The sequence below is a fragment of the Sinocyclocheilus grahami genome, unplaced genomic scaffold (genome assembly GCF_001515645.1).
Source record: "Sinocyclocheilus grahami isolate Dianchi unplaced genomic scaffold, SAMN03320097.WGS_v1.1 scaffold208.1, whole genome shotgun sequence".
Taxonomy (NCBI): domain Eukaryota; kingdom Metazoa; phylum Chordata; class Actinopteri; order Cypriniformes; family Cyprinidae; genus Sinocyclocheilus; species Sinocyclocheilus grahami.
The window spans coordinates 1,857,367-1,884,484 of NW_015505387.1; the positions used below are offsets into that span (position 1 = coordinate 1,857,367).

The following is a 27,118-nucleotide window of genomic DNA, read 5'->3' on the forward strand; positions in this document are numbered from 1 at the left end:
CTGTGCGTTACTGTTTTACAGAAGTTCAACTAAATATTTACATTTTAACTAAAATGGTTACAGTTCATAAACCCTTTGGACGACAGGCATTTTTTAGAAAGAATATAGAAAGCAATGGTAAAAAAAAAGTATGCAGAATATGCATTCGAATATGTACTGAACGTGATAAACTGTTTATCTGCATGAAACATTTTTATAAAAAACATGGCAGTGTCTTTGTTGAGGCCTATAACAAAATGGAGTCAAAGTCTGACTATATTCTGTTTCAGATATGAGGAGGATAACTCATGTGAAGTTTTGGTCACACTTTATTGTAAGGTCCAATTCCCACTATAAATTAACTACGACTTTTGCCTTAATAAACTCATAATTTTCTGCTTATTAATAGTTAGTGTTTAGGTATTTGGTAGGATTAAGGGGCCTAAAATATGGTCATACAGAATAAGGCATTAATATGTCCTTTATAAGTACTAATAAACAGCCAATATGCTAGTAATATGCATGCTAGTTAATAGTGAGAATTGTTCCTTAAAAATAGTCTGCCCGAATTTTTTAAACAAAATAAACCGCAAGTAAACAGTCATCCAAAGTAAATTGTATACTTATTACAGAACAGGTTTTACCGGTTCAATCTTCCTGGGCGACTATTGTTTATAGTTAATCTAAAAATGTCATCTTTTATGAGGAGTTTGCTTCACTGATGAAGGAAACTCCTCATGACTTCAGAAGACCTGAAATATCGCACATGAGTCATATACACTGTAAAAAATGACAGTGTGTGGTAAAACCATTTTTACAGTCTTTTACCGTAATGGTAAAAGACTAAAAATGCTACAGTAAAAACCTGTTAAATGGTTAACGGTAAATTCCCCTACTATATACGGTGAAAAACTGTATTGGACATTACATGTATTGGACAAAAATTTTATGGTAGTATACCGTTTTTGGAAGTGAAAAATAAATTGACATTCCCAGAATTCCCTGCGTTACATTTCAAATTTGATGTTTTTTTGTTGAAATAACTGTTTCTTCTTAGTTTTTTCTTATCAGTTTTGTATATTAGGGTTGTGTGTTACACCTAATGTTGTTAAATTAATGTTTATTGCATTATTTGCTGCTTGTGATGGGCTTTGGTTCTTATGTGACTTTCTCATCACCCCCTGCATTTGGTGGTTATCAGTGTATTACAAAAGTACAAAACATATTTCAGTACTTCAATAGGTTGGTATATTAACATTATATCAGTTAATGAAATTACGGTATTTAACTGTAAATTTAAGTTAAACCGTAAAACCTAAAACGTTGCTACCGTATTTTTTTACGGTACAATTCCGCCAACCACAGCTGCCGTTTTTTTTTACCGTAAATTTTATTTTTACAGTGTATAGGCTACTTTAAAGGTTTCCTTTACGGTGATTTTACCTTTCTTTCTTTCTTTTTTTGGAACTTATAGCTCTTGGACTTTTTATGCTTTTGTTGTATGAAAAAGTGCAGCATGGACATTCTGCTAAACTTCTTGTTTTGTGTTCCAGAAAAGCCTTTGAATGTCTACCTCAGTGACACAGTGTTTTATAACCCGAGAAAACTAACCGTATAAAACATTACTACATCACCCAATTAATGACTTTCATGCAAAGGCAAACTATTTGCTTCACCTTCATTTTTCATGTTATTTGTTAATTTTTTTATTTTTTTTTTTGGGGGGGAGGCAAGTTCTTAATTGATAATTTAAGGACCTAATAACAATCTTTGGAGTTTTCCATCTCACTGATCTCAATCTCAGTCTTTCTCCATCACTGATCTTTAGGAGGCAGACACTGATGACAACCAGGGCACTTTGGGATTTGAGGAGTTCTGCTCTTTCTATAAGATGATGTCAACGCGGCGCGATCTGTACCTGCTGATGCTCACCTACAGCAACCATAAAGACCACCTGGACACAGATGACCTCAAACGCTTTCTCGAGACTGAACAAAAGGTGAGGTGTGTTTTGTGGGTCAAATCCACTGTATGATAAATTGGCAGCAGTTACCATGAAGCATGTTGTTTTCATGTCCTCCTTTTTAACTCGGGCACATCATTTGATAAACTTGATGAAAATACGATGTGTCATTTGCATGCTAATGTGACAATAGGCGCTTTCCCCAGCATTTTGGAAAGACTGTCCTCACACACTCTCAGATTTCCTCGTTCATGATTTTGAAGAATGGCAAAGAATTCAATAAAGCTTTGCTAAGGGCGGCAGCTTAAGCTTTATTTGAATTTTTATTAGTCGCCTGAAACACTAAGACTACATTAACAGGTCATTCACACTGAAAAATGAAATATACACTTGCAGTGTTTATGAATTTCATGAATGAGTGACCTTGTTTACACATTAATATTTAGACATGAGGCATGTAAAGCTCTTTTTGGAATAAATTTGGACCTTCGGGGAAATGGTGTGCATCTACATGTTGTCAACTGAGGAATCAAGTGATTATTAACGGTTAAGAAATTAACACTGGTTCATGAGAAGAGAGTTGACCGCACATTAAGCGCGAGTAATTTTTTCACATATACTTTACATTCGTTCTCAGCTCCTCCACATTTGCCGACATTGAGGGACTACATGGACAACTTGTGCTTTTAATAAAAATTCACACCGCAGTAGTGAAGGTGAAGAGGTGATAAAAATGCTCATGGAAATGTTATGCATCAACTACGCATTAACATTTTTCAGTTTTATAAATTATTTATAAAAGCAACTAGGAAATTATTGTATGTTAACATTTATTATGATTATATGCACATATTTTGAAAGATGCCTCTGGACTCTAAACTGATTTGTGATTTAAAATGAAATCACAATGAACTTACAGTCATCTCAAGTGAATTGATATGTTAACAAGTGTGAATGTTATCCTTTTTGTTCATTAACCTATGTAACCTCCTTTGCAAAATCACCTCTAGAGGTAAATTTTCATATTACTTCAGACTGGCAAATCACAAATCCACATGATGTTTGATTCAAGTGCTGTTTCAAGGAAGTGGTTGACAGAACGCTGATATAATGTTTCAGGTGCTCATTAAAATCTCATTACGAGTTGAAATGCAGCATTATAAAGCACTAGCATACAGTCAAATTGAAATTAAAAACACAAAAAGCCCACCACGAACTACATAGAATGAGAAAATAAGCATTTCAAGCAAATGGTACCACTCAGAGTGACCTTTTCTTCATGATCACACTTCAGTCTCATTTGTCTCAAGTAATTACCAGCAGTGGCCCTCATCAAACGCCATCGTTACTTTCTTAATGGACTGAGAAAAACAGCTGAGAATGAGCTGAGAACAATGCAGCTAATCATCAATGAGAGTGTTGATGCACTGCACGGTTTACTGCAATCCGGTATCCTCAGCTGGCAGGATCCCGCCATCCCCCGCTGCATTAGCTGGAGGAAAGATCTGACACTGACTGGCGTGGATGGAAATCTCATTGACTAATCAGTCCATTTAAACACCAGCTGTTAGGAGTCACAATCGGACTCCAGAGTAGAGATGGGCTAGCTGTGTGAGCATGGCTCGCTGTGGTCTTATTTATCACATATTTCATATGTAATATGAGTAAAAATGTAGCTTTGATTTAATTAGATGGGTGTATAGTAGCAGTTTTGAATGCATTGTATGTGTTTAATCGTTCACCTGTTCATCTTTCTTTACTGTTTGTTTGTCTTTCAGATGACAAGTGTCTCAAAGGAGCACTGCCTCGAAATTGTGGCCAAGTTTGAGCCTTGTCCTGAAAACCAGACTCTGTGTGTCCTGGGTATTGACGGTATGCACTTCTTATTTCTGAAATGTATTCGCTGAAGGTTTCCTTTATAAGAGGTCCAGGGATGGTGCGATCACATTCCCTATTTTACCCAGCACTGGGTTGTATTTCACCCAGCATTTTTTAGAGTATAGAAATCCATGCAATGAATCCTTTTCGTGGACTGTGATGGCACGTTTCCACAGTTATTAACATCATAAATCTAGCAACGTTTTTAATATCTTCATTTTTACAAACATTAATGTTCATTTATTGCACTATATGTTGCGTTTTATTACTTTGGCATTGAGTTACAGAAAACTGGTTAACTCTGCGCGAGTGTTTCTGAAACAATGACTTAGAGGAGTGACGGCAAATTTGATATTTTTCTCTCCTCTGACCAATGTCAGAGATTTCGTCACTATCATGGGTTTTTTATTTTGCAGTTAGGGCAAATGAGAACACAAAAATTACATGTGTTGTTGTTTGTGTTCACCACTATTGAACTTTACCCAACTGTGATGACTTCGGCTTCTGAGAAATGTGGAAAAGATCCATTGAGAGTAGTTAGATGCCATATTGAATTAATGGATGAAAACAAGGCTGAAATAAAATGTTCATGTATACTATAAAGGTCTTTTTCATTAGCTAAACAATCGGTATTTTGTTAAACAAAAGTGAAATAAATTAAATGCACTACACTTTTATCTCTTACAGCCTTATTTTCTGTCCTGTCTAAAATTTAATTTGGCACTACCCTGATGAAGGTCGTTTAAGTTTTTAAAGTATAAATCAGTTGTTGCTGAAATTATTTACGAATGAGTAATTTGTACAAAATATCTAGAATACAGAGCTATAAAATGTGAAAACACTCTAAAAAATTCTGACTTAAAAACAACCCAACTTGGGTTATTTGGCAACCCTGCGCTGGGTAAATATTGGTTGAGCTATTTTGACCCAGCTGGTTGGGTTAAATGTTTTTACCCAACATGCTGGGTTGTTTTATTTAAGTCAACTATTGTTTGAAAATTATTATATTGCTGGCTTAAAATGGACTGGAAATTAAAAACACACACATAGAATTACTAGAGGCAACCGCAATAATCAAAAGATGAGCATTTATTATTAAGCAAGAATACATGGACAAAATACAAGACAAATTTAATTTATTTGGGTCAATGCAGCATAGTTTACAATATTACATACATTTAAACTCTTTTAACAAGCATTTTAGACATCAAAAATTTAACATTTAAAAGTAGCATTTTTATTTAAGTGTATTCAACCATTCTCTGTAGTCACTTTTTTTACCGAAATGCTAATTCTCGTGCCGATGTGTCGCTGAAATCTGAGCCGGTGAAGGGCTGCTGTTCGCGGGGGAACTGCGAACTTTAGACCGCGGCCTCGCGTTTCACTCGTAGCTGAGAGATGACTGACTCCAAAACCTGCCCAAAAACAAACAGTACAGAAAAAAAATCTATTTATGTTATGCAAGGCAAAAAGCTTTCCATCATGCTGACGCAGCTGAGTGATATCTCGTCCTTTTATGTTGCGTTGCATAAAATAATACAATTTACAGCACAGTAAACACTTTATAAATTAAATAAAATGTATACATTCATCTGAGACAAGCTCAACCCAGCGGTTGGGTAGAAAAAAAAATAACCCAGCGTTAAACATGACCCAGCAACTTAGTTACAAAAAAACTACCCAGCACATGGGTAAAAATATAAAAATATAACCCAATAAAATAGTCTAGATAGCAAAGGATTCCTATTATGGGTCCCTTTCAGGGTCCAATTCTTATTATGGGATTTGTAGTCAAAGTTTTTTAACCACCATGTCAAAAAAAAAACTACTGACACTGAAAACGTCAGTTTATTTGCAACCCCACTGGCAATTTTAAGCTCATTGATTTGTATTAACCACTTTGAATTTAGTTACTGGTGATGAAAATCAAGCTAAAACACTGTGACAGGAATTCGCAATCACCTCTCACTGTACCGCACAGGTTTTACGAATTACATGCGCAGTCCTGCTGGGGACATCTTCAACCCTGAGCATTACGAGGTGAACCAGGACATGACGCATCCCCTCAGTAACTACTTCATCGCTTCCTCCCACAACACCTACCTGATGGGCGACCAGCTCATGTCCCAGTCTCGGGTGGATATGTACGCCTGGGTGCTGCAGGCCGGCTGCAGATGTGTGGAAGGTGAGATTGGCCTGATTTGCTAGTGTCTTGCTTCTTCCTATACAGTAAGTGAATCAGTGGGTGTGGGTTTCGCAGTGCAAATGATTAATGAGAATCAACGTTCTTTGCATGATTTTTAAAATATGCTTTAGTTTTGTTTAGAAATACAATGGGAAAATATAAATGATTAATTAAACATTTTATTTTAATTGTAAAATATAAATGAATTTTAAATGTATTTTATACATTAAAAATAATCTTTGTTTGTTCTTTATCATCATCCTTCAGTGGATTGCTGGGATGGACAGGATGGAGAACCAATCGTACATCATGGCTACACCCTGACTTCCAAAATCCTCTTTAAAGATGTTATCGAGACCATCAACAAATATGCATTCATCAAAACCCAGTAAGAGACCGATTCAGAAGGTTATTACAGAGTAGATATTAATCGACTGAGATATAAACAGCGGTCATAAGCCAGACTTCTGACTTTTTTCAATCTAAGAGTCTCAGATTAGAATAGGCCATCAATCTGTAACACAACCAATGAGCATAACAATCATTCATTATGTTTTACAATTTTACAAATTTTAATTAATAATTATTATTTTAGAAAATGTAATTTCTATGATTGACAAAATATAATAATTATTATTATTATTAACTACAAATACAGGACTGTGCAAGGTTGTTCACGCTCGTTTTTTATTTAATACAATTTAAATAATTGAACAATTTCAGTATCTGTGATTTTAAGAGATGATCTGTAAATGTGTCTTGTGGACGATCTTTCCTCAGGTTTCCAGTGATTCTGTCCATTGAGAATCACTGCAGCGTCCCACAGCAGAAGAAGATGGCTCAGTATCTGACTGAAGTGTTGGGTGATAAACTGGACGTGTCCTCCATCCCTGCCGACCCATCTGGACTTCTGCCTTCACCTGAAGCCCTAAAAGGCAAAATACTCATCAAGGTAACCATCTAAACATTTTTACATCAACACTATGGAGCAAATTCATGGTAATTTTTTTAGATGATAGTCAGATGTATTCATGATGTAAATCAGCTTGCATGATGTACTTGCTTTGATTTATGAAAGATTATGAACATTATTTGAAGTAGTGCTGTCAAACGATTAATCGCGATTAATCGCATCCAAAATAAACGTTTTTGTTCACATAATATATGTGTGTGTGCTGTGTATATTTATTATGTATATATAAATACAAACACATGCATGTATATATTTAAGAAAAATATGTTATGATTATATATTTATGTATAATATAAAATATAAGAATATAAATCTATAAATGTATATACATGTAAATATTTTCAAAAAATATATACTCTATTTGTGTGTATTTATATATACATAATAAATATACACAGTACATATACATAATGTAAACAAAAACGTTTATTTTGGATGCGATTAATCACGATTAATCGTTTGACAGCACTACTTTGAAGCATCATTTTTGTTAAAGATTTCATAAACCTCTAGGTAAGCAAAGTCAATTCAATTGTAATTATAAACATACAGTATACTGTAAAAATTAACTAAAAATCATAAACCATTTTTCAAGTGGTTACAATGTAGTACTATGCTCCCAAATCTATTCGTTATGCATTTTAATTTCTTCCATGGTTGTTTTATTGTTTTGGTGCTTGGTCTATTACTTATTTTTCTCTGAAAATTGTGCTCAGTTTTGGTGTAATTTGTAACTTTTACCAAAGGGTGAGTGAAATTAATTCACAAAATTACAAATTAATTAAGATATCATGTAAAAACATTAACGATTCACAAATGTGACCCTGGTCCTCAAAACCAGTCATAAGGGTCAATTTTTTTACATTTATATATATATACATCTTCTGAAAGCTGAATAAATGAGCTTTCCATTGATGTATGGTTTGTTAGGATAATAGGACAATATTTGGTGGAGATACAACTATTTGAAAATCTGGAATCTGAAATTGTGAAAATAGCCTTTAAAGTTGTTTAAATGAAGTTCTTAGCAATGCATATTACTAATCAAAAATTATGTTTTGATATATTTACGGTAAGAAATTTACAAAATATCTTCATGGGACGTGATCTTAACTTAATATCCTAATGATTTTTGGCATAAAAGAAAAAACGATAATTTTGACCCATACAATGTATTTTTGGCTATTGCTACAAATATACCCCAGCGACTTAAGACTGGTTTTGTGCTCCAGGGTCACAAATAATTTAGTAATAATATTATAATGAATGCATAGCTATTTGATATTTTAGTAACATTGCATTTAGATTTTTGTCCTTTTGTTTTGCACAGTTGCTGGTCTTTTTCCATCAGCAAAATCTTAATGGTATTAAATCTATTTGCTGAAGTGCAGCCCTCTCCTGTGCTTTTAATAAAGTGTGAGGGTTGAAAATCGGGCCGTAGATGGAGCAGCTCGGCGAGCGAGTTGGCGCTATAATTGGAAGACAGACTGGCGTTCCCACCAGAGAGTGAATCCTGAACTGCAAACTGGGCCAGCCGGTGGTATTGACAAATTGCTCGGCACAGGCTGTGGATCATGGAGCTACCAGGAGCCCAGCGAGCAGACCGCGTGTTTGAAAATGCACTCGCATTGCAGCTCAGTCGCTGAATTTGACTGGAGTGCTGCTTCGTTACCATTGAGCAAGACTATAATTCAACTCAATACATTTGAAATGCAGTCATAGGTTCGGAACACTTTTTCAAATACTTTAAATTTAATCAAAATTGCTTTGACGTTTATTTTACGTTGTCTGCTAATGCAGCATCAAAGCCGATAATAGTAGAAAATGACAGCACATGCTAAAACTAATTACACTTTGGGGTCCGACATTGTTTGATTGATTAACCGCTATTGATTAACCCATTTCTGTCATCTATCGCTGATTAATCAAAATTGCTTTGACGTTTATTTTACGTTGTCTGCTAATGCAGCATCAAAGCCGATAATAGTAGAAAATGACAGCACATGCTAAAACTAATTACACTTTTGGGTCCGACATTGTTTGATTGATTAACCGCTATTGATTAACCCATTTCTGTCATCTATCGCTGACCTCTTTCTGTTAGTGCTGTATTTCTGCACTCAGCACATCAGAGTGCTGTTCTGCGCCAGTCAATCATAGCATTTACTGATAAAGCAACTTAAGTGGCGATGGGTTCCCTGGGATGTAACTGTCTTGTAAGATGCCGTTAGTGCTAGAAGACCCTAGGGCCAGAAACATTCCCTATTCAAGTATGCAAATGCAAAGATGCAATGAGCATTTTTGCAACAAGAAATCTCAGTACTCAAGGGGACGACAGTTAAAAAGTAGTAGTTAAAAACTGACTACAGAATAAGACAATTTACACTAAAGGTTGAAATACTGAGAATGCAATGAGATGAGAACTGATTGCTAAAAATATTTGCATTCAAGCATTTGGGCATAGATGTCAGTAGGGATTTGACACCAACTCTTGAGTTTCACTATCAATGGCTTTTTACATTGGAATCCAGTTCTTTCACTGTTAGGAGGACACAGAGTATTTGGTAACACTTTAGTGTAGGGACAATTCTTACTATTCTAACTCTTACCAATTCTCACTATTAAATAGTTGTTTATTAGCATGCCTATTATTATTTGTATGTTTATTAGTACTTATAAAGCACATATTCTGTATGACCATATTCTACATTTCTAATCCTACCCAATACCTAAACTTAACACCTACCTCACTAGCTATTAATAAGCAGCAAATTAGGAGTGCATTGAGGCAAAAGTCCTAATGGTTTGTTAATAGCGAGAATTTTACCTTAAAATAAAGTGTGACCGAATATGTTTGTTTGTGTCATCATATTATAGTTTAAAAAGCAAATGCTCGCTTGATCTAAACATAAAAAAGAAAGAAAAAGAAAATGCATATTACTAGCGTATTGGCTGTTTATTGGTACTTCTAAAGCACATATTAATGCCTTATTCTGCATGACCATATTTTAATTCCCTTAATCCTATATGCCATTCCTAAACATAACAACTATCTTACTAACTATTAATAAGCGGCAAATTAGGAGTTTAATGAGGTAAAAGTATTAGTTTATAGTTAGTTAGTAGTGAGAATTGGACCTTAAAATAAAGTGTGACCGAAAAGTGTTTCCGTTGTTTCATAAAAATGTCTGCATTTAATTAATATTGCATTTAATCCACTGCGATAAAGAAAGCAAACACCACACAAGCATCACTGTTGGAAACAGAAAGTGTTCGACCTGACGGCTCTGTTTTCAACTCCTCTCTTGCCGAATGTTAAAGCTAACCTCAGTTGAAGTTGAACATACCTTATACCTTTATTTTCTCAAAAACACTGTCCCATCTGCCATTGGTATGAGATAGTCCTGTCCCAAACCCATGCAACTGGTTGAACCATGTTGCTGAATGGGGCTGGTTGAGATCCTCAAACAAGCATATCAATGAATATTAGTTTTTCCTTATTAAGCAGAACAGTGCTTTGGACCACTACAGAGTTTACACTGAACTAGTGTGAGACATAAATGAAAACACATTTCACAAATCTTGTATTGACATGTTTTCTGTATGTTTGCTCATAGGGTAAAAAACTGCCCCCAAATATAGACGAGGATGCAGAGGAGGGGGACGTGTCTGATGAAGACAGCGCCGATGAGATGGAGGATGACTGTAAGCTGATGAATGGAGATGTAAGTATTATTAGATGGTGTGGTGCATTTTTTTTTTTTTTTTGCATAAAAAATTAAAAAAAGAGTAAATAATGTTCATTTACCACTGGAAATAGAAGATGAAATCGAATGCATTGCATTAAAAAAAGTAAGAGTAGCATGTTAGAATTTTGAACAGCTCAAGAGATTTAATATGTTTAATTGTCATGAAAATAATGTTGCAAATGCAATACCTTTAATGGTACTAAAGTTAGTCTTCATTTTCTTAATGCAAAATATATTTGTTTTTGTTTTTTACTTTCTTTTCATTTGAGGCTGAAATATCACCTGGTCAAGTTATAGAAAGAGATTCACGCTAATCTTCAATTCTACATCTGTCATGTTCCTTTAGCAGGACGTTTCAATTGTACTTTGTGCAAAAGACTCTCTGTGAAACCTCAAAGACTCGTGCATTTTGAATGAAAGCTCCTTTCTCTTAAGTGCCTTAACGTAAAAATAAAACATGGCATTTTGGCGAGTGAATATCTGTCATGCATTTTTCTCTGTGTGTAAAATTAGGTCCAGTTGAACTAACCTAGATATTTTGATGAATGCTTTTGACCTTCATGTTCCCTGCAGACGCTGTTACAATGCTAATTTTAAGTCCATTCGAATTCACTTCTCTCTCCATCTCCATTTCCAGACGTCTATGAACAGGAAGCAGGCGGAAAATGTTGCAAAGAAAAAATTAGATAACCTCATGAAGGAGTCAAAGATTCGTGACCGGGAAGATCCGGACAGTTTTACCATCGCAGCCCTGCCGCCGGCGGGAAAACATGACAAATCACCGCTGAAGGTTAATATGCTGTACTTCACCCACAGCACCTGTACATACATGGCACTCCATCCTTTCCAGGAAAGGAACTGTTACCACATTCACTTCTGCTTGCATTATGTTCTAGTTTCTATTCTATGCATGTAGATCAATGTACTGTAGTTTGTTTACTGTTGACTTAAAGGGATGGTTCACCCAAAAATGAAAATTGCTGACCCCCAGGGCATCCAAGATGTACGTGACTTTGTTTCTTCAGTAGAACACAAATTATGATTTTTAAGTCCAACCGTTGCAGTCTATCAGTCGTATAATGCATGGCAATGGTAACAAAATCTATGAGAGTAAAAAAAACGTGCACAGACAAATCCAAATTCAACCCTGCGGCTCGTGACGACACATTGATGTCCTAAGACACGAAACGATCGGTTTGTGCCAGAAACCGAACAGTATTTATATATTTCCCTGTGGGTAAGCAGATAAACATAAAATTTTCATTTTTGGGTGAACTAGCCCTTTAATCACTATTACTTACACTTTTTATTTAGATAGACAGACAGAAAGTAATCATAACCTAAATGGACCTATAACAAGCTGATGATTTTTAATTTACCATGATAATCATAGTACAAAACAGTCGTACCTGTTCTCTTACATTTCACTCATTTAAACTATTCAGCAACTGCTTTACTTAGCTTAGTTTTGTCCTTGTACAGATGTGTGCTGTGTGGTTATTTAAGGACTGACTCGAGGCGTATCCAAATAAGACACAGTGTTTTTTTCTCAGCATGTGCCACACCACCGTCCTTGACGGCCCACAGAGATACAGGCGAGCATGCTTAAATTGGCCATATGCTATACATTTATAACATTTTCCCCCTGAAGTCCACCCTCTCCTTGACACCTAGAATTGAACAGTCTGTTTCATGTACCCTTAAAACTAAAAATGTTATCGCTCCGGCAAGAAATATCCTGCTCTCCATGATAAGTCCCATTTACTGTATATTTTGAATGAATAGTTTGCTGTCGCCACCTAGTGATTGTTGTGTCAAAGAATAAGTCTGCTGTCCATCTGCTACAGAATTGTATCTCTCATATTTGTTAGGCAAAAACTTTGCTGACAAACCTATTGTTCACAATCTACAACATGCCTTGTGTCATCTGATTTATAGTTGATCCTATATATTTGAAAAATCGCATTTAAATGTGAATATATCATACAACAGGCTTTTGAGAAATGTGTATTTGTTCTCTCGATCATCATTTCATTGCGTTATACCACAACATAAACTACAAAGCTTTGATCATAAAACTAGCATTTAAATAAAAAAAAATTTAAAGACATGTTATTAGCAGATTTCGAGCGACAACTGATATGTATGTGTTTTATTTGAAGTATCTGCTGTACTGTTATAAAGCTCGCATCGATTTATATTCCAGGCTAATAGAATTTCATCTTACCTTTTTCAGCCATATAAATATAAACTGCAACAAATTGCATACTTTTGCTCAGTTTTAGGCCTCTGAATAAAATGTAAGGGTTTTTTTTACTCACTCCTTCACTCGAGTCTGAACTATAAAAGCCTGATGTAACATACAAAAAAAATTGTTTCCAGAATATTTAATATAATATTATATTTAATATTATTTTTTATTTTATTTTATTTTTTTAAATGTAGATTTGATTAATATCATTTTTTACATTTACTGTCATGATAATGTTATACCAAATTATATTTGGTATATTTATGTATATGTATTCCTGTCCATATTTTCACTGCGATGCATCTTTTTTATAATACAGGGGAAAGCAGAAGACAGCACTGACACTGGAGACGAGGCCAACGTTGGTGGCAACAAACGTCTGGGTAAATCTTTCATGGGGAGCTTCTCCAAACGCAAGGTAGATTATTATGCATATGGGCTAAACCAAACAATGTTTCCTTCAATAACAACATACTGAACACACTGAAAAATGCATCCGTCTTCTGCCTATATCAATTATTCATACAGAATGAATGATTCATAGAAATAATAACATGTGTATATGGCTCCCTGGAATACTACATTCAGCTGTGTAATAAATTCAGAGTTTATTTGTGACATGTTGACTTAATTAACACTGCATCACCTCAACTCCTTCTGTTCACTGTAGAAAAAGACAAGTAAACTGAGGAAGTCCTCCAGTTTTGAGGACACGGACACGGATCAGGAGAGCTCGAGCGGGGCGTCTAAAGCACCAGTGCATCACAGCAGGTACTGTTAGAATCGCTCATGGTGTGTGGGTTTAGATATAGTCATAAATGTGCTTAAATAGTTTATGATTCATCATTGATGTCTGTAACTGTAATCTGTTTTAACAGAAAGAAAAAAACCATGAAGTTGTCAAGAGCACTTTCTGATCTGGTATACACGAAATCTGTGGGCACACCGGACTTTGAGGCACAAGGTGAGAAGAACAGAAAATATACGTGAACATCTCAGACTTCCTGTGAGATTCAGAACTATGAAGTTGATGAAAAATGTATCCTAGGGCCTATTTATTTAGGCTCTAAGAGGGCCACTTACACAATGAAGTCAAGTCTCATTTATTTATATACCGCTTTATACAATACTGTCAAAGCAGCTGTACAGTATTACACAGGAAAATAGTTTCTCAAAAACGCAAGAGGACAATATCAAAGAGTCATTTTTCAGTTAAAGTCAATACATTGGTGATTCAGTGACGTTATCGTCCAGTTCAGCTCTCTTCCAATAGCGTCTCTCCAATCAGTCACAATCACAGAATCAATTAGAAAGGTTTCATTTATTTTATTATCAAGGGTTGTATATTAAAATTCAGTTTAAAGTGTACATTACACTGAAAAAACATTTGGATAAAATTTCCACACAGAAATTGCTATTAAATTTCACAAATCATTACAAAGAAACAGCAAGTAACACATTAAATTAAAGGAAAATAGAATTAAATAGAATTTTATTGTAAAATGTACTACAATAATCTTTGTTTTATTTACAACCTCAAAAAAAGTGTAGTTTTCATGTGATTTGGTGTGCAATTATGTTGTGATCGGGTGTGTCAAGTTTATTTATTTATGTGAAATATGCAATTTTGAAATGTCTCTCTTGATTTTAAATTACATTTAAAGAAAAAAAAATGATATTTATGTTTTATTGTTTTTATTTGTAAAGTGATTCTTTATTTACAATTTATATTTTTTCAAATTAATAAACTGATCCTTCACTATTTTTTAAATGGCACTCATCCTCAATACACTCTTAAAAATAAAGGTGCTTCACGATGCCATAGAAGAAAGAACAGAAAATATACGTGAACATCTCAGACTTCCTGTGAGATTCAGAACTATGAAGTTGATGAAAAATGTATCCTAGGCCCTATTTATTTAGGCTCTAAGAGGGCCACTTACACAATGAAGTCAAGTCTCCTTTATTTATATACCGCTTTATACAATACTGTCAAAGCAGCTGTACAGTATTACACAGGAAAATAGTTTCTCAAAAACGCAAGAGGACAATATCAAAGAGTCATTTTTCAGTTAAAGTCAATACATTGGTGATTCAGTGACGTTATCGTCCAGTTCAGCTCTCTTCCAATAGCGTCTCTCCAATCAGTCACAATCACAGAATCAATTAGAAAGGTTTCATTTATTTTATTATCAAGGGTTGTATATTAAAATTCAGTTTAAAGTGTACATTACACTGAAAAAACATTTGGATAAAATTTCCACACAGAAATTGCTATTAAATTTCACAAATCATTACAAAGAAACAGCAAGTAACACATTAAATGAAAGGAGAATAGAATTAAATAGAATGTTATTGTAAAATGTACTACAATAATCTTTGTTTTATTGACAACCTCAAAAAAAAAGTGTAGTTTTCATGTGATTTGGTGTGCAATTATGTTGTGATCGGGTGTGTCAAGTTTATTTATGTGAAATATGCAATTTTGAAATGTTTCTCTTGATTTTAAATTACATTTAAAGAAAAAAAAATCATAATTATGTTTTATTGTTTCTATTTGTAAAGTGATTCTTTATTTACAATTTATATTTTTTCAAATTAATAAACTGATCCTTCACTATTTTTTAAATGGCACTCATCCTCCATACACTCTTAAAAATAAAGGTGCTTCGTGATGCCATAGAAGAACCTTTTTTTGTCTAAATGGTTCCATAAAGAACCTTTAACATCTGCAGAACCTTTCTGTTTCACAAAAGCTTCTTTGTGGCAAAAGAAGGTTCTTCAGATTATAAAATGGTAAGAAAGAGATGGTTCTTTAAAGAACCTTTGACTGAATGGAACTAAAAATGCTTCTTCTATGGCAACGCTGTGAAGAACCTTTTGAAGTGTATGGCCAGTGTATGTTTTCACATCTGATGCACGTGTGTTGTGTTGGGTTGCACTGCAGTGGGCAGCAGTGGTTGGCAGGTGTCATCGATGAGCGAGACCAAGGCACATCAGTTAATGCAGCAGAAGCCGGTGCAGTTCATGCGATTCAACCAGTGCCAGCTTTCACGTATCTACCCCTCCCCGTACCGCGTGGACTCCAGCAACTTCAACCCACAGCCCTTCTGGAGCACTGGCTGCCATCTGGGTATGCCAGTCCACCCACAAACAAATATTTCTGTTTAATGGCGAAACCAAGAATAAACAGTATGGCTGAAACATACTGGGAACCTGCTGCTCACTGCTACGCTTTAGTAGTTTAATTTAATATGAAAATGGTTCAATTCTTGGAAGACACTACTGGATTTACAGGAAATGCTAATAATAAAAAGGGAACATTTCTGTTATGAATTCAATTGCTGAAATGGCCCCTAACACCAGAGAGATGCTTGTAAATATTAATCGTAATAGTCATTGAATCTTGATGGCTTTTATGCAGTGGCTTTGAACTACCAGACAGAGGGCAGAGTGCTGCAGCTCAACAGAGCCAAGTTTTATTGCAACGGCAACTGTGGTTACATCCTGAAACCTTCCTGTATGTGTGAAGGTGAGTGCTTACATTACTAGTTTGCTTGTTTTTCTTTGGTCACTGATGTTGTATGTCTGTCTGTATTAATGTCTTCCTGCTTCAGATTTTGGTAACACTTAAAGTCTCTATATATAATGCATTATAATATAGTTTTTTAATGCATTACTTATGCTCTGTAATGAACCTTACAATGCATTGTATGATCTCATGAATAATTGTAACCACCATTATAATACATTATAATACTTATCCATTTCATTGTTACACTTTTACGGTTGGCAGGTGTCATCGATGAGCGAGACCAAGGCACATCAGTTAATGCAGCAGAAGCCGGTGCAGTTCATGCGATTCAACCAGTGCCAGCTTTCACGTATCTACCCCTCCCCGTACCGCGTGGACTCCAGCAACTTCAACCCACAGCCCTTCTGGAGCACTGGCTGCCATCTGGGTATGCCAGTCCACCCACAAACAAATATTTCTGTTTAATGGCGAAACCAAGAATAAACAGTATGGCTGAAACATACTGGGAACCTGCTGCTCACTGCTACGCTTTAGTAGTTTAATTTAATATGAAAATGGTTCAATTCTTGGAAGACACTACTGGATTTACAGGAAATGCTAATAATAAAAAGGGAACATTTCTGTTATGAATTCAATTGCTGAAATGGCCCCTAACACCAGAGAGATGCTTGTAAATATTAATCGTAATAGTCATTGAATCTTGATGGCTTTTATGCAGTGGCTTTGAACTACCAGACAGAGGGCAGAGTGCTGCAGCTCAACAGAGCCAAGTTTTATTGCAACGGCAACTGTGGTTACATCCTGAAACCTTCCTGTATGTGTGAAGGTGAGTGCTTACATTACTAGTTTGCTTGTTTTTCTTTGGTCACTGATGTTGTATGTCTGTCTGTATTAATGTCTTCCTGCTTCAGATTTTGGTAACACTTAAAGTCTCTATATATAATGCATTATAATATAGTTTTTTAATGCATTACTTATGCTCTGTAATGAACCTTACAATGCATTGTATGATCTCATGAATAATTGTAACCACCATTATAATACATTATAATACTTATCCATTTCATTGTTACACTTTTAAAAAATATAACACATTAAAACACGACATACAAACTTTCAAGTATTATAATGCATTTCATCTTGGGTTACAACTATTAATGAAAAGATATAATGCATTATAAAGTACATTATGAAAACTTTTATAATGCATCATGCATGAAGGCTTGAGTGTTACCCAGATGTTGTTATATTTCATTGTAGTGTAGATGCACAAGAAGCATATTGCTAAGCTGTTGTTATTGTTATTTTTAAAATAGTATATATTATATTTAGGGCTGTCAAAAGATTAATCGCGATTAATCACATCTAAAATAAAAGTTTTAGTTTACATAATATACAGTGGGTACGGAAAGTATTCAGACCCCCTTAAATTTTTCACTCTTTGTGATATTGCAGCCATTTGCTAAAATCATTTCAGTTATTTTTTTTTCCTCATTAATGTACACACAGCACCCCATATTGACAGAAAAACACAGAATTGTTGACATTTTTGCAGATTTATTAAAAAAGAAAAACTGAAATATCACATGGTCCTAAGTATTCAGACCCTTTGCTGTGACACTCATATATTTAACTCAGGTCCTGTCCATTTCTTCTGATCATCCTTGAGATGGTTCTACACCTTAATTTGAGTCCAGCTGTGTTTGATTATACTGATTGGACTTGATTAGCAAAGCCACACACCTGTCTATATAAGACCTCACAGCTCACAGTGCATGTCAGAGCGGCACACACATACAGCATATATTTAGAAAATATCTACATGTATATACATGTATATATTTATAGTCATATAAGTTATATCATATATAAATATATTTAATATATAAACTTAACATGTTTTTCGTAAACATATACATGCATGTGTATGTATTTATATATACATAATAAATGTACACAGTACACACACACAAATATATTATGTAAACAAAAACTTTTATTTTGGATGCGATTAATCGTTTGACAGCATTTATTATATTATATTATATTATATTATTAATTTAACATCACAAAATCATTATAATACAATGTTTATATCAACAAATTACATTCGTTATAATAGAAAATTCCATTACAAAAGACTGCCTTTTTATCAAAGAAATGAACGAGAAATTTTAAAACAAATAACAGTGGACAACAGTTAATTTAGGAAACATTCAATAGATCAAGTTAAGTAATATAAGTCAAGTGTTTGTGAATCTACTGTAAGTGTATTAGCAAAGCAAACTAGGAATTTTGCAAAGAGTTGTTGATGTTATGATATGATTATGGAATTGTAAGTACAGAATTGTGTCCTTTCTTTGTTCTTGCAGGTTCATTTAATCCAGTGGCTGAGGATCCTTTACCAGGACGGTTGAAAAAACAATTGGTTCTTAAGATCATCAGCGGCCAGCAATTACCCAAGCCTAAAGACTCCATGCTGGGTGACCGAGGAGAGGTAAATCAAGAAAACAACAAAACTGGTGTTCAGATTGTACATAGAAAATGAGCAGCGTGACAATAGTAGAACATTTTAAATCCCATTATAATCACTAAAGCTGTCACTCACTGTGGGTTTACCCTGCTTCATGGGATTTCATTGAGCCTGTGGATCAGAGCAGCCTGCCAACACGATTGATGTCCACCACAATTTCATCTGTCCATCTGTCTGTCTATCACATCTATCATTGCAATAATTCTGAATCATGCTGCCTTTCATTTTAGTTTAAAGCTTATTTTGAGTGTCAGGTTTCTTTAGCACACACTACTGAAGTGAAACATGAAACACGCATCAGATTCCTTAAAGTTTTCTCATTATGACTGATATTGATAGGACAAATTTAAATGCCTCTGATTCATCCCTGCAATTCATGCACACCATGGAAACATTTATAATTAGGTTACAATGCATTTAACTTCCATATTGTAAAGTATTTCTGAGTTAAACTGAATATTCAGTGAGGAATAATGAGGGGGACTTAATTTGATCAATTTTATTCATTTTATTTAGGGTTTGAAAGGATTGTGAAAAGTAAAATGATATCCCAAAAAAAATAAGATTTTTTTTTCATTACAATAATGTGCACTGATGATTCATGCAAAATAAGACTAGTGACATTTATTAAGACAGTAAATGCAGTCTGTTTTTTTTAAATAACCTGCATGTAATCAGACTTTCTCACTATCTGATAAAGCATGAAATCATTTCCTGAAAATTATACAATCATTGGACCATAGCAAATCATCATAAATCCAAAGTAATAACAGTATACAAATGGAGGACACAGGTATGCATTTAAATTATACAACCAATTATGTTTCTTTTTAAAATTTTAAATTGAGATGTTTAAAAAGGTATTGTAACCACAATACCTGATTTTGTATTATTTCAAAGCACTTTTTTCTAATGTTTTTTTTTTTTCTTTAGATAATCGACCCATTTGTGGAAGTGGAGATTATCGGTCTACCAGTGGATTGCGGCAAAGAGCAAACCAGGGTGGTTGATGACAATGGTGAGAGAGAGATATCCCATGACAGATTTTATATTACACACACAAACAACAACACAGCTTGCCATTTAACCTGTAATTGTTGGGGGATTGGCCATTAATGTATCATTAAACTGTGAGACCATTATTTGGAGTGTTCATTGTTTGTTTGGAAGAGGTGCGATAAATTTATGCATGATACTTGCACCAGATATATTCTCAACCTGCATCTCCCGACCACTAAACAATTCAATAATTCATTAACTCGATTTACATTTACATTTGCATTTATTTTCTTGCAGGCGTTTTCTTACTAAAGCAACTCACAAGTGCACGTAGAGTGGTATTGAGATACTAAAGATTAAAAAAAGAAAAGTGACATTTGAATTTTAAGTGTCATCAAATGTTTTTTGAAAAGTGGAGGCTAGATTTAGTCAGTAGGGGTGGTCAGACTATTGAGGAATGTGTAGCTGCATCTCGTAAAGAGATAACCCAGAGCCATTAATGTATCATTAAACTGTGAGGCCATTATTTGGAGTGTTCATTGTTTGTTTGGAAGAGGTGCGATAAATTTATGCATGATATTTGCACCAGATATATTCTCAACCTGCATCTCCCGACCACTAAACAATTCAATAATTCATTAACTCGATTTACATTTACATTTGCATTTATTTTCTTGCAGGCGTTTTCTTACTAAAGCAACTCACAAGTGCACGTAGAGTGGTATTGAGATACTAAAGATTAAAAAAAGAAAAGTGACATTTGAATTTTAAGTGTCATCAAATGTTTTTTGAAAAGTGGAGGCTAGATTTAGTCAGTAGGGGTGGTCAGACTATTGAGGAATGTGTAGCTGCATCTCGTAAAGAGATAACCCAGAGAAATTGGCTAGGTGAATAGAGGTTTAGAAATGGGCACGTTTTCTGTATGTTTTAAGACATGAAGTGGCTGTAATGGAGATCATTTTGGAGAGGATTTCTGAGGAACCGCTCACTCGGTATTGGTTGACTTTATAATGACACCAGGTGAAAAGAGAACAGCATTGGCCCAAGGATAGAGCCCTGTGGGACCTCAGATGCTATAAGATACAGAATATTGAAACTGATCTTTGTCTACTTGTATGTTAGAACTTTTGTCCAAGAATGACTATAGATCTGCTGTCAAATAAAATGGACAAGTCCAAGAGAATATTATGTGTAAAGGTACTCTGGCAGGTTTAAGTAATTCAGTCAATCTGAGGCAAGCAATTTCAGTTAAGTGGCCTATTTTGCCTGGATTGTGAAGGTCAAGCAGGTAATTTTGTTGGAGTGAAAAAGGCAGGTGAATATGAACATTCTGACACCTCCAATCCTTTCTTCCTTTCATTATATCTGCATAAATTCACGCTATTTTATATTCCCCCTCCTCTATCTTTCTCTCTCAGGATTCAATCCTATGTGGGAGGAGACACTCATCTTCACTCTTCACATGCCAGAGATTGCTCTTATACGCTTCCTGGTTTGGGACCATGACCCAATTGGCCAAGATTTTATTGGCCAGAGGACCATCGCCTTTAACAGCATGATTCCCGGTAACAACTTTTGTTTACATATTACACTCCTTTTTATATAAGAAAAAATATTCGTGACATATCAGGCATTTGAAATATATGTTTTTCCAATGTTTAGTGCATCCTTAATTTGTGTATATCTGATTGTCAGGTTACCGACATGTGTATTTGGAAGGCATGGAGGAAGCTTCCATCTTTGTTCATATTGCAGTGAATGACATCACCAGTAAGGTGAGCACTTCTTGTGGTTTGCAGGCAAAAAAATTGTTGGTGCTATTGTGTGCCGAGAGCTGTAACTGGCATTGTTAATCTGCAAGTTTAAAAAGATAATATTCTTGTCATGTGCTAAAAGACTGTAGAAAAAAGTCTCAAAATCCTAATATTGATTCCAGCCATTAGGCACGGCTTACAGTAAAAATATGATGTTTATTTGTTTTAGACTGCTACAGTAATCTCTTAACACAGCTAAATGGTAGTTACAAAAAAAAGTTGTTTTTTGCTACAAAAAATTAGCAAAAATTACACTTAGAAATTGTTTCATATGTTTAATATATCCTCCTTACTAATTCTTGCCTACTAATTTTATCAAAGTAGGCTTTATTTATCTATTTATTTATTTATCAGATATATGTATAGTCATTTGTAACACTTTCCAGAAATGTAGTACAAAATAGAACATGAAGTCAGTCTTTTGTTTTTCTTTTTCAATGAATGAACAAATACTTTAGTTGTTGATTATCAACTTCCAGAAGTCAAAATAAATATTATAAGAGCTGTTTCATTTTAAATGTTTTTATATGTGGTTTCCAACTCTGTAACTTAAATCTGATACAGGTCTGAATAAAATCCTGATTTATGTGATTTTATTCTGTTTTAGATTAATATTAAAAGCATAAGCATCAAATTTGTACATTTATCAAATAAAAAAAATTTAATGTAATCTTTTGCAAAATGGGTAACGTGATTGTAGATTCACTTCAACTGAATCTACAATCATTAGATTCACTTCAATAGATTCAATTATAACATTTATGTATGATTGTACTTGTTAATAACCATATTCATTTTTAAAACATGTTAATGGAAGTGGTACAGACCTGTATCTATCTATTTTCCAAGCTACATTAATTTTATGTAATCAATTTTATTTTTCAAAATATCTAATACAAACGTTTTTTTTTATTATTTGTTCCACTAATGCTATGAAAAAATAAAATGAATAGGACAGTTTGATCCTTTTCGTACAAAGTGCCACATGATGTTGTAAACATGCTCACTGCTTAATTATGTCATGCTTTTGTCCATAATTTGTGCCCTAAACATTCAGCGTCAACAACAAATATTATTTGTGTAGTTTGTCTGTTTTTCCCCTTCTCCCTCTTTCTCTTTTTTCTTACTTCTCTTTCTCTTATGTTTGTGATTTCAGTGCACCCTTCTTAGTCCAAACGCTGTCTATAGAGGCAGGAAATTGTTAGGATCCTCGTTCAAAACTCAGGTGTAGTGAGACCCAATCAGCACCCTGCATGCTCCCTGCAAACCCCCCCCCCCCACAGTGAGCGGTTAAGCCCTGATTCATTTGCTAGCCTTCACAATGCCAACTCATACAAAATGAGTTGTGACATAACTGTGACTTCCTTCCTTGGCTGCATTCTCATTGACCCCTAAAGCAGATCCAGTGTCAATGTCCCTATAGCAGGCGACAGCGTTCACTCCTATTTCACTTAACTCAGGGCATTTAAGGGCCATGATAGGGTTTTGGCTGCCTTCTGTGCAGTAACACTGCACTCAAGCTGTAGAGTCCATGAGAGAGATGCATTTATCTTGGTTTGTGAAGTGTGTTACATCCTCTCTATTCCTATCCATGATTATGAGTGTCTACTATGAGAGCTGGAGTTTAGCAGGTATTTTTTTACATCCTTTTTCTGAGCCAAAGAAATATATTGTTCTTGTTGCTGTGTAGAGTAGCATAAATGCATTAAAATTACAAACAAATGCATGAACGTTTTTGACGCAATATTAGTGAGGAGATCAGATGGCTGACAGCACATGGATCTACTTGAACATGGTTCATGAAATGACACTGGGTGTTGTGCAGAGAAACAGAAAGATTGCTAGTTTTAGTGCATTCATTTACTTAGTAATTTATTTGAGTAAACAGACCTTAACTATATTTTATTACTTAATTATTAACATTATATAATAAAGATTTCAATACCTTGCGTCTCATTTTCAAGCAAGTTAGGCATCCCCTACATTGTTTTAGCATGAATCAAAATAGATCACCCAGAGTCATTTTTTTAATCAGAGATGGTTGGACATAAATGTCCTGTCACCTTTCACTTGACATTTATTCCCATTTCATAGTTATTAAACCTACCACCACAAATTCCCAACATTGTCCGCATCTTCATGTTTAAAGGTCTGTGTTAATAACCCACATTTTGTCTGTTGATTCCAAATTCTGCTACATCTGTGATAACAGTTGTCATTTAAATTGTCACTGATTTCTAATGGTAACACTTTTTAAGTTGTTGCATTAGAGTAGAACAGAACTTAACTTTTGGATAAATACTTCTTGGCAAATTATCATAATAGGGTTCTCTTCAAATGATGTTGATTATGTAGCTGGTATGAAAAAAAAAAGTTTAGTTGTCTGTATACTATGCTGAAAATCTTAAACCACCCCAGTGAGATTAGATGGCCACTAAGCTTGGCTGCGTTTTCCAAAAGCATCATAAGCTTCTGTAGATTGTAGAAATCGTTGGCTTGCAATGCTTTTGGGAAAAGTAGCTCTTGCCTCCACTTGTCAGGCTAGTCTGGTTTAATGGTTTTAAACTACCCAGGCTCATTGGAAATATGTGCCTCTACATTTCTGCAAAACTCAAAAAACATACCTATACGTACAAAATCGCTGCAGCTTCCAGTTGAAATAAAGACTAGAGGTAGTAAAACTCAGACAACATTTATTCCTTTTTGCACAAAGTATGATTTACAGGGCCAGAGTTTCGATTAAGCAAGCCTAATATTCGCACAATTCCTTGCACAGTTTTAACATGCTGCGGGATTTGAAAACTGATCCTTTTGAACATTATCGTCACATATACTGCTTAATTTGTATGGGTTTTGTAATGCAGTAGGTTTGCTCGGTAGCTCACCCAATACGGCGTTGTGAAGCGCTCCAGTACAGCATGCTCCAACAGTTTGCTCCAAACTCCTGTAAGTTAAAATAGCACGGTTGCATCAGTGAATACATTTCTGTATCACTTTTACATTCATTAACCTTTTAGTGACACTTACCGACATTTGAATTCTGAACCGCCGCAATATGTACCTGAAGAAACGTACTAAAAATGTGGCCACGGTCACAAATTGATTGCTCGTTTTAGCGCCACTCACTGGACATTTCACTTTGAAACTGCCATGAAATGTGCAATAAGGTACATAATATCAATGTTGCAGAAACCTTGCCACAAACACGTATTTCCAGTGAGCCTCGGTTGGTTTTAAAGGGACACTTTAAGTTGATTTAAGTTATTTTTCCAGCTGGGCACAAGATATCAGAGTGGTTTGGTAGGCAGTTTTTGCTTGGTTAATTATTTCGAAGAAGAATCTATGAAAGCCAATTTAAGCTAGTTAAGGTTCTACACTACATCTTGTTTAGATGATTCCATTTGTCTTAGATTCATATTGCCTACTGATTTTTCCGATGTCCCATTGCAGGTGCGAGCAGTCAGTGGTATAAAAGGACTCTTTCACAGAAACCCAAAGCAGGCATCTCTCGACAGCCATGCTGCTGCTCTGCTCAACCGTAAGAGCACCTTCGGTGCTCACCTCCTGCGCCGCACAGCCAGCGCCCCCACCAAGGGCCAACCCAAAGTCAAGAGGGGCTTCCCCGAGATCGCCATTGACACAAAAGATTGCGGCTCGGAGGGCGCCAGTGAGGAGCGAGAATCGGAAGAGGGGCCACCTGTCCACCACAACGGAGATACTGCATCTGCAAAATCATGGGGTCACGGCACCAACGGGCAGCTTCACCCTGATGACGGTAAAGGTAAGAGTGCTTTCTTTTCTCCAGAGCCCCGTGCTACACCTTACCGAAACAGGGGCACAATGAGCGAACCACTGAAGCGAGCCAACAAGCTGCGACTTCTGGATCCATTGGATGAGAAGCCAGGAGTATTTGCCCGTGTTGCTATCAACAGCTCTGGGCGGGTTGGGATGACTTCCAATTGCATAAAGTGTGTAATTGGCTCCAAGGAAAGTCCAGACTTGGAGAGGAAGGTTACCCAGCACAAGCCTGCTCCCCTTAGACCTGAAAGGGTGTCTCGGTCTCCAACACTTTCCAGACAAGTTCAGCCAGAGCCCATTCTCAAACCACAAGCCTTGGCCCTAACTGACTCAAAGCCCAAACCAGATCTTCAGGCTCTACCCAAGCCTGTACCCTTACCTAGATCGAGGGCCAAGGCCAGACAAACACTGGCTGCACAACCCCTTAACCCCACTGAGGACCCCACTGTCAGAAATGATCGCTCATGTAGCGTACCGCGCCGACTCTTTCGGTCCCCATCCACACCACCTCCTCCAGTTCCAGACAGCAAAACTAGCCTTTGTTGGCAATCCCCTGCCCTACCCAACTATGGCAGCAACTGCAACGAGACTAGATCTGTGAATGACGTCAAAAGATTGTCTGATAGCGACTCTAGCAGCTGTGACAGTCTGGCCAGTCTTGATCTACCCACCATATTCCCGATGCGGGGAATGGAGAACCGAAAGCGGGCCGCAGGGACACTGCAGCGCGAGATGAATGCTCTGTTCGCTCAGAAAATGGAAGAGATCCGCAGTAAATCCCCCTTGTTTTTCGCTGGTAAGGTGTTTGTAGTTAGATGGATTTTAATTGTTAGAATATCCCAGTGCCTCCGTAGGATAGTTTTCAGTAGGTTGTGATGGAACCCAACAAATACCCACCAAAGACCTTGTGGATGGTGTCCATCTCAGTGAAGGCTGATCCGCACTAGAACTGGTCAATGCCATCAATGGGATCCTGTCACAGAAACAAGAATACTACATATTAACAATTACTGTTTGATATTGACTGGTTTTAATGTGCAATATTTCCTCTTAGTTTCTGTGTCCTTAAATCAATATCCTGAAACCAGATTTAAATGCAAATGTAGCTGCATGGTGACAGTGGGGACATCAGTAACTGACACAATGAGGGCATCCCATCAATGCTTCTTTGTGATTTTGAAGTAATTGTTTTAGGAAATGATTATAGAGCAAGGTTGTGCCAACATGTATATTAATTACTATGATAAATTATCTGTAATTCCCTTAGCAAAACATAATTAACCTTTAAGAATACTGAAGAAAAAAAACAGCCTTCCATTAAAATGAAAATTTATTTCCCTTAAATGGAGAGAAATTACCGTTGTGCAAAGTCTACAATTAGTTTCTATGGGTTCTAAGGAATAGGGCGAACACCTGAGACAAAGATACTTTGATACTTAAAAGAAAAGTCCACTAAATATA

At 35.6% G+C, this 27,118-nt stretch overlaps 1 protein-coding gene across 11 annotated transcripts in view; it reads left to right on the forward strand.

The window, feature by feature from the left end:
* The window catches only part of plch2a (phospholipase C, eta 2a), a 138,812-nt gene that overhangs the window by 107,133 nt on the left and 4,561 nt on the right, over positions 1-27,118 (forward strand). For 8 of the 11 annotated variants that reach the window (XM_016286271.1, XM_016286269.1, XM_016286268.1 and 5 more), the window contains 16 exons: positions 3,721-3,814; positions 5,802-6,005; positions 6,273-6,393; positions 6,786-6,957; positions 10,596-10,703; positions 11,365-11,517; positions 13,298-13,396; positions 13,649-13,749; positions 13,857-13,942; positions 15,926-16,111; positions 16,403-16,510; positions 18,886-19,010; positions 19,980-20,064; positions 21,464-21,610; positions 21,741-21,820; positions 25,310-25,640. In XM_016286271.1, coding sequence (XP_016141757.1) covers positions 3,721-3,814; positions 5,802-6,005; positions 6,273-6,393; positions 6,786-6,957; positions 10,596-10,703; positions 11,365-11,517; positions 13,298-13,396; positions 13,649-13,749; positions 13,857-13,942; positions 15,926-16,111; positions 16,403-16,510; positions 18,886-19,010; positions 19,980-20,064; positions 21,464-21,610; positions 21,741-21,820; positions 25,310-25,640 — 2,200 coding nt within the window. Of the gene's footprint in view, positions 1-1,764; positions 1,979-3,524; positions 3,554-3,720; positions 3,815-5,801; positions 6,006-6,272; positions 6,394-6,785; positions 6,958-10,595; positions 10,704-11,364; positions 11,518-13,297; positions 13,397-13,648; positions 13,750-13,856; positions 13,943-15,925; positions 16,112-16,402; positions 16,511-16,774; positions 16,941-17,231; positions 17,340-18,885; positions 19,011-19,979; positions 20,065-21,463; positions 21,611-21,740; positions 21,821-25,309; positions 25,641-27,118 lie in introns of those variants that run through there. The other 3 variants (XM_016286267.1, XM_016286274.1, XM_016286275.1) reach the window with 3 other exon arrangements.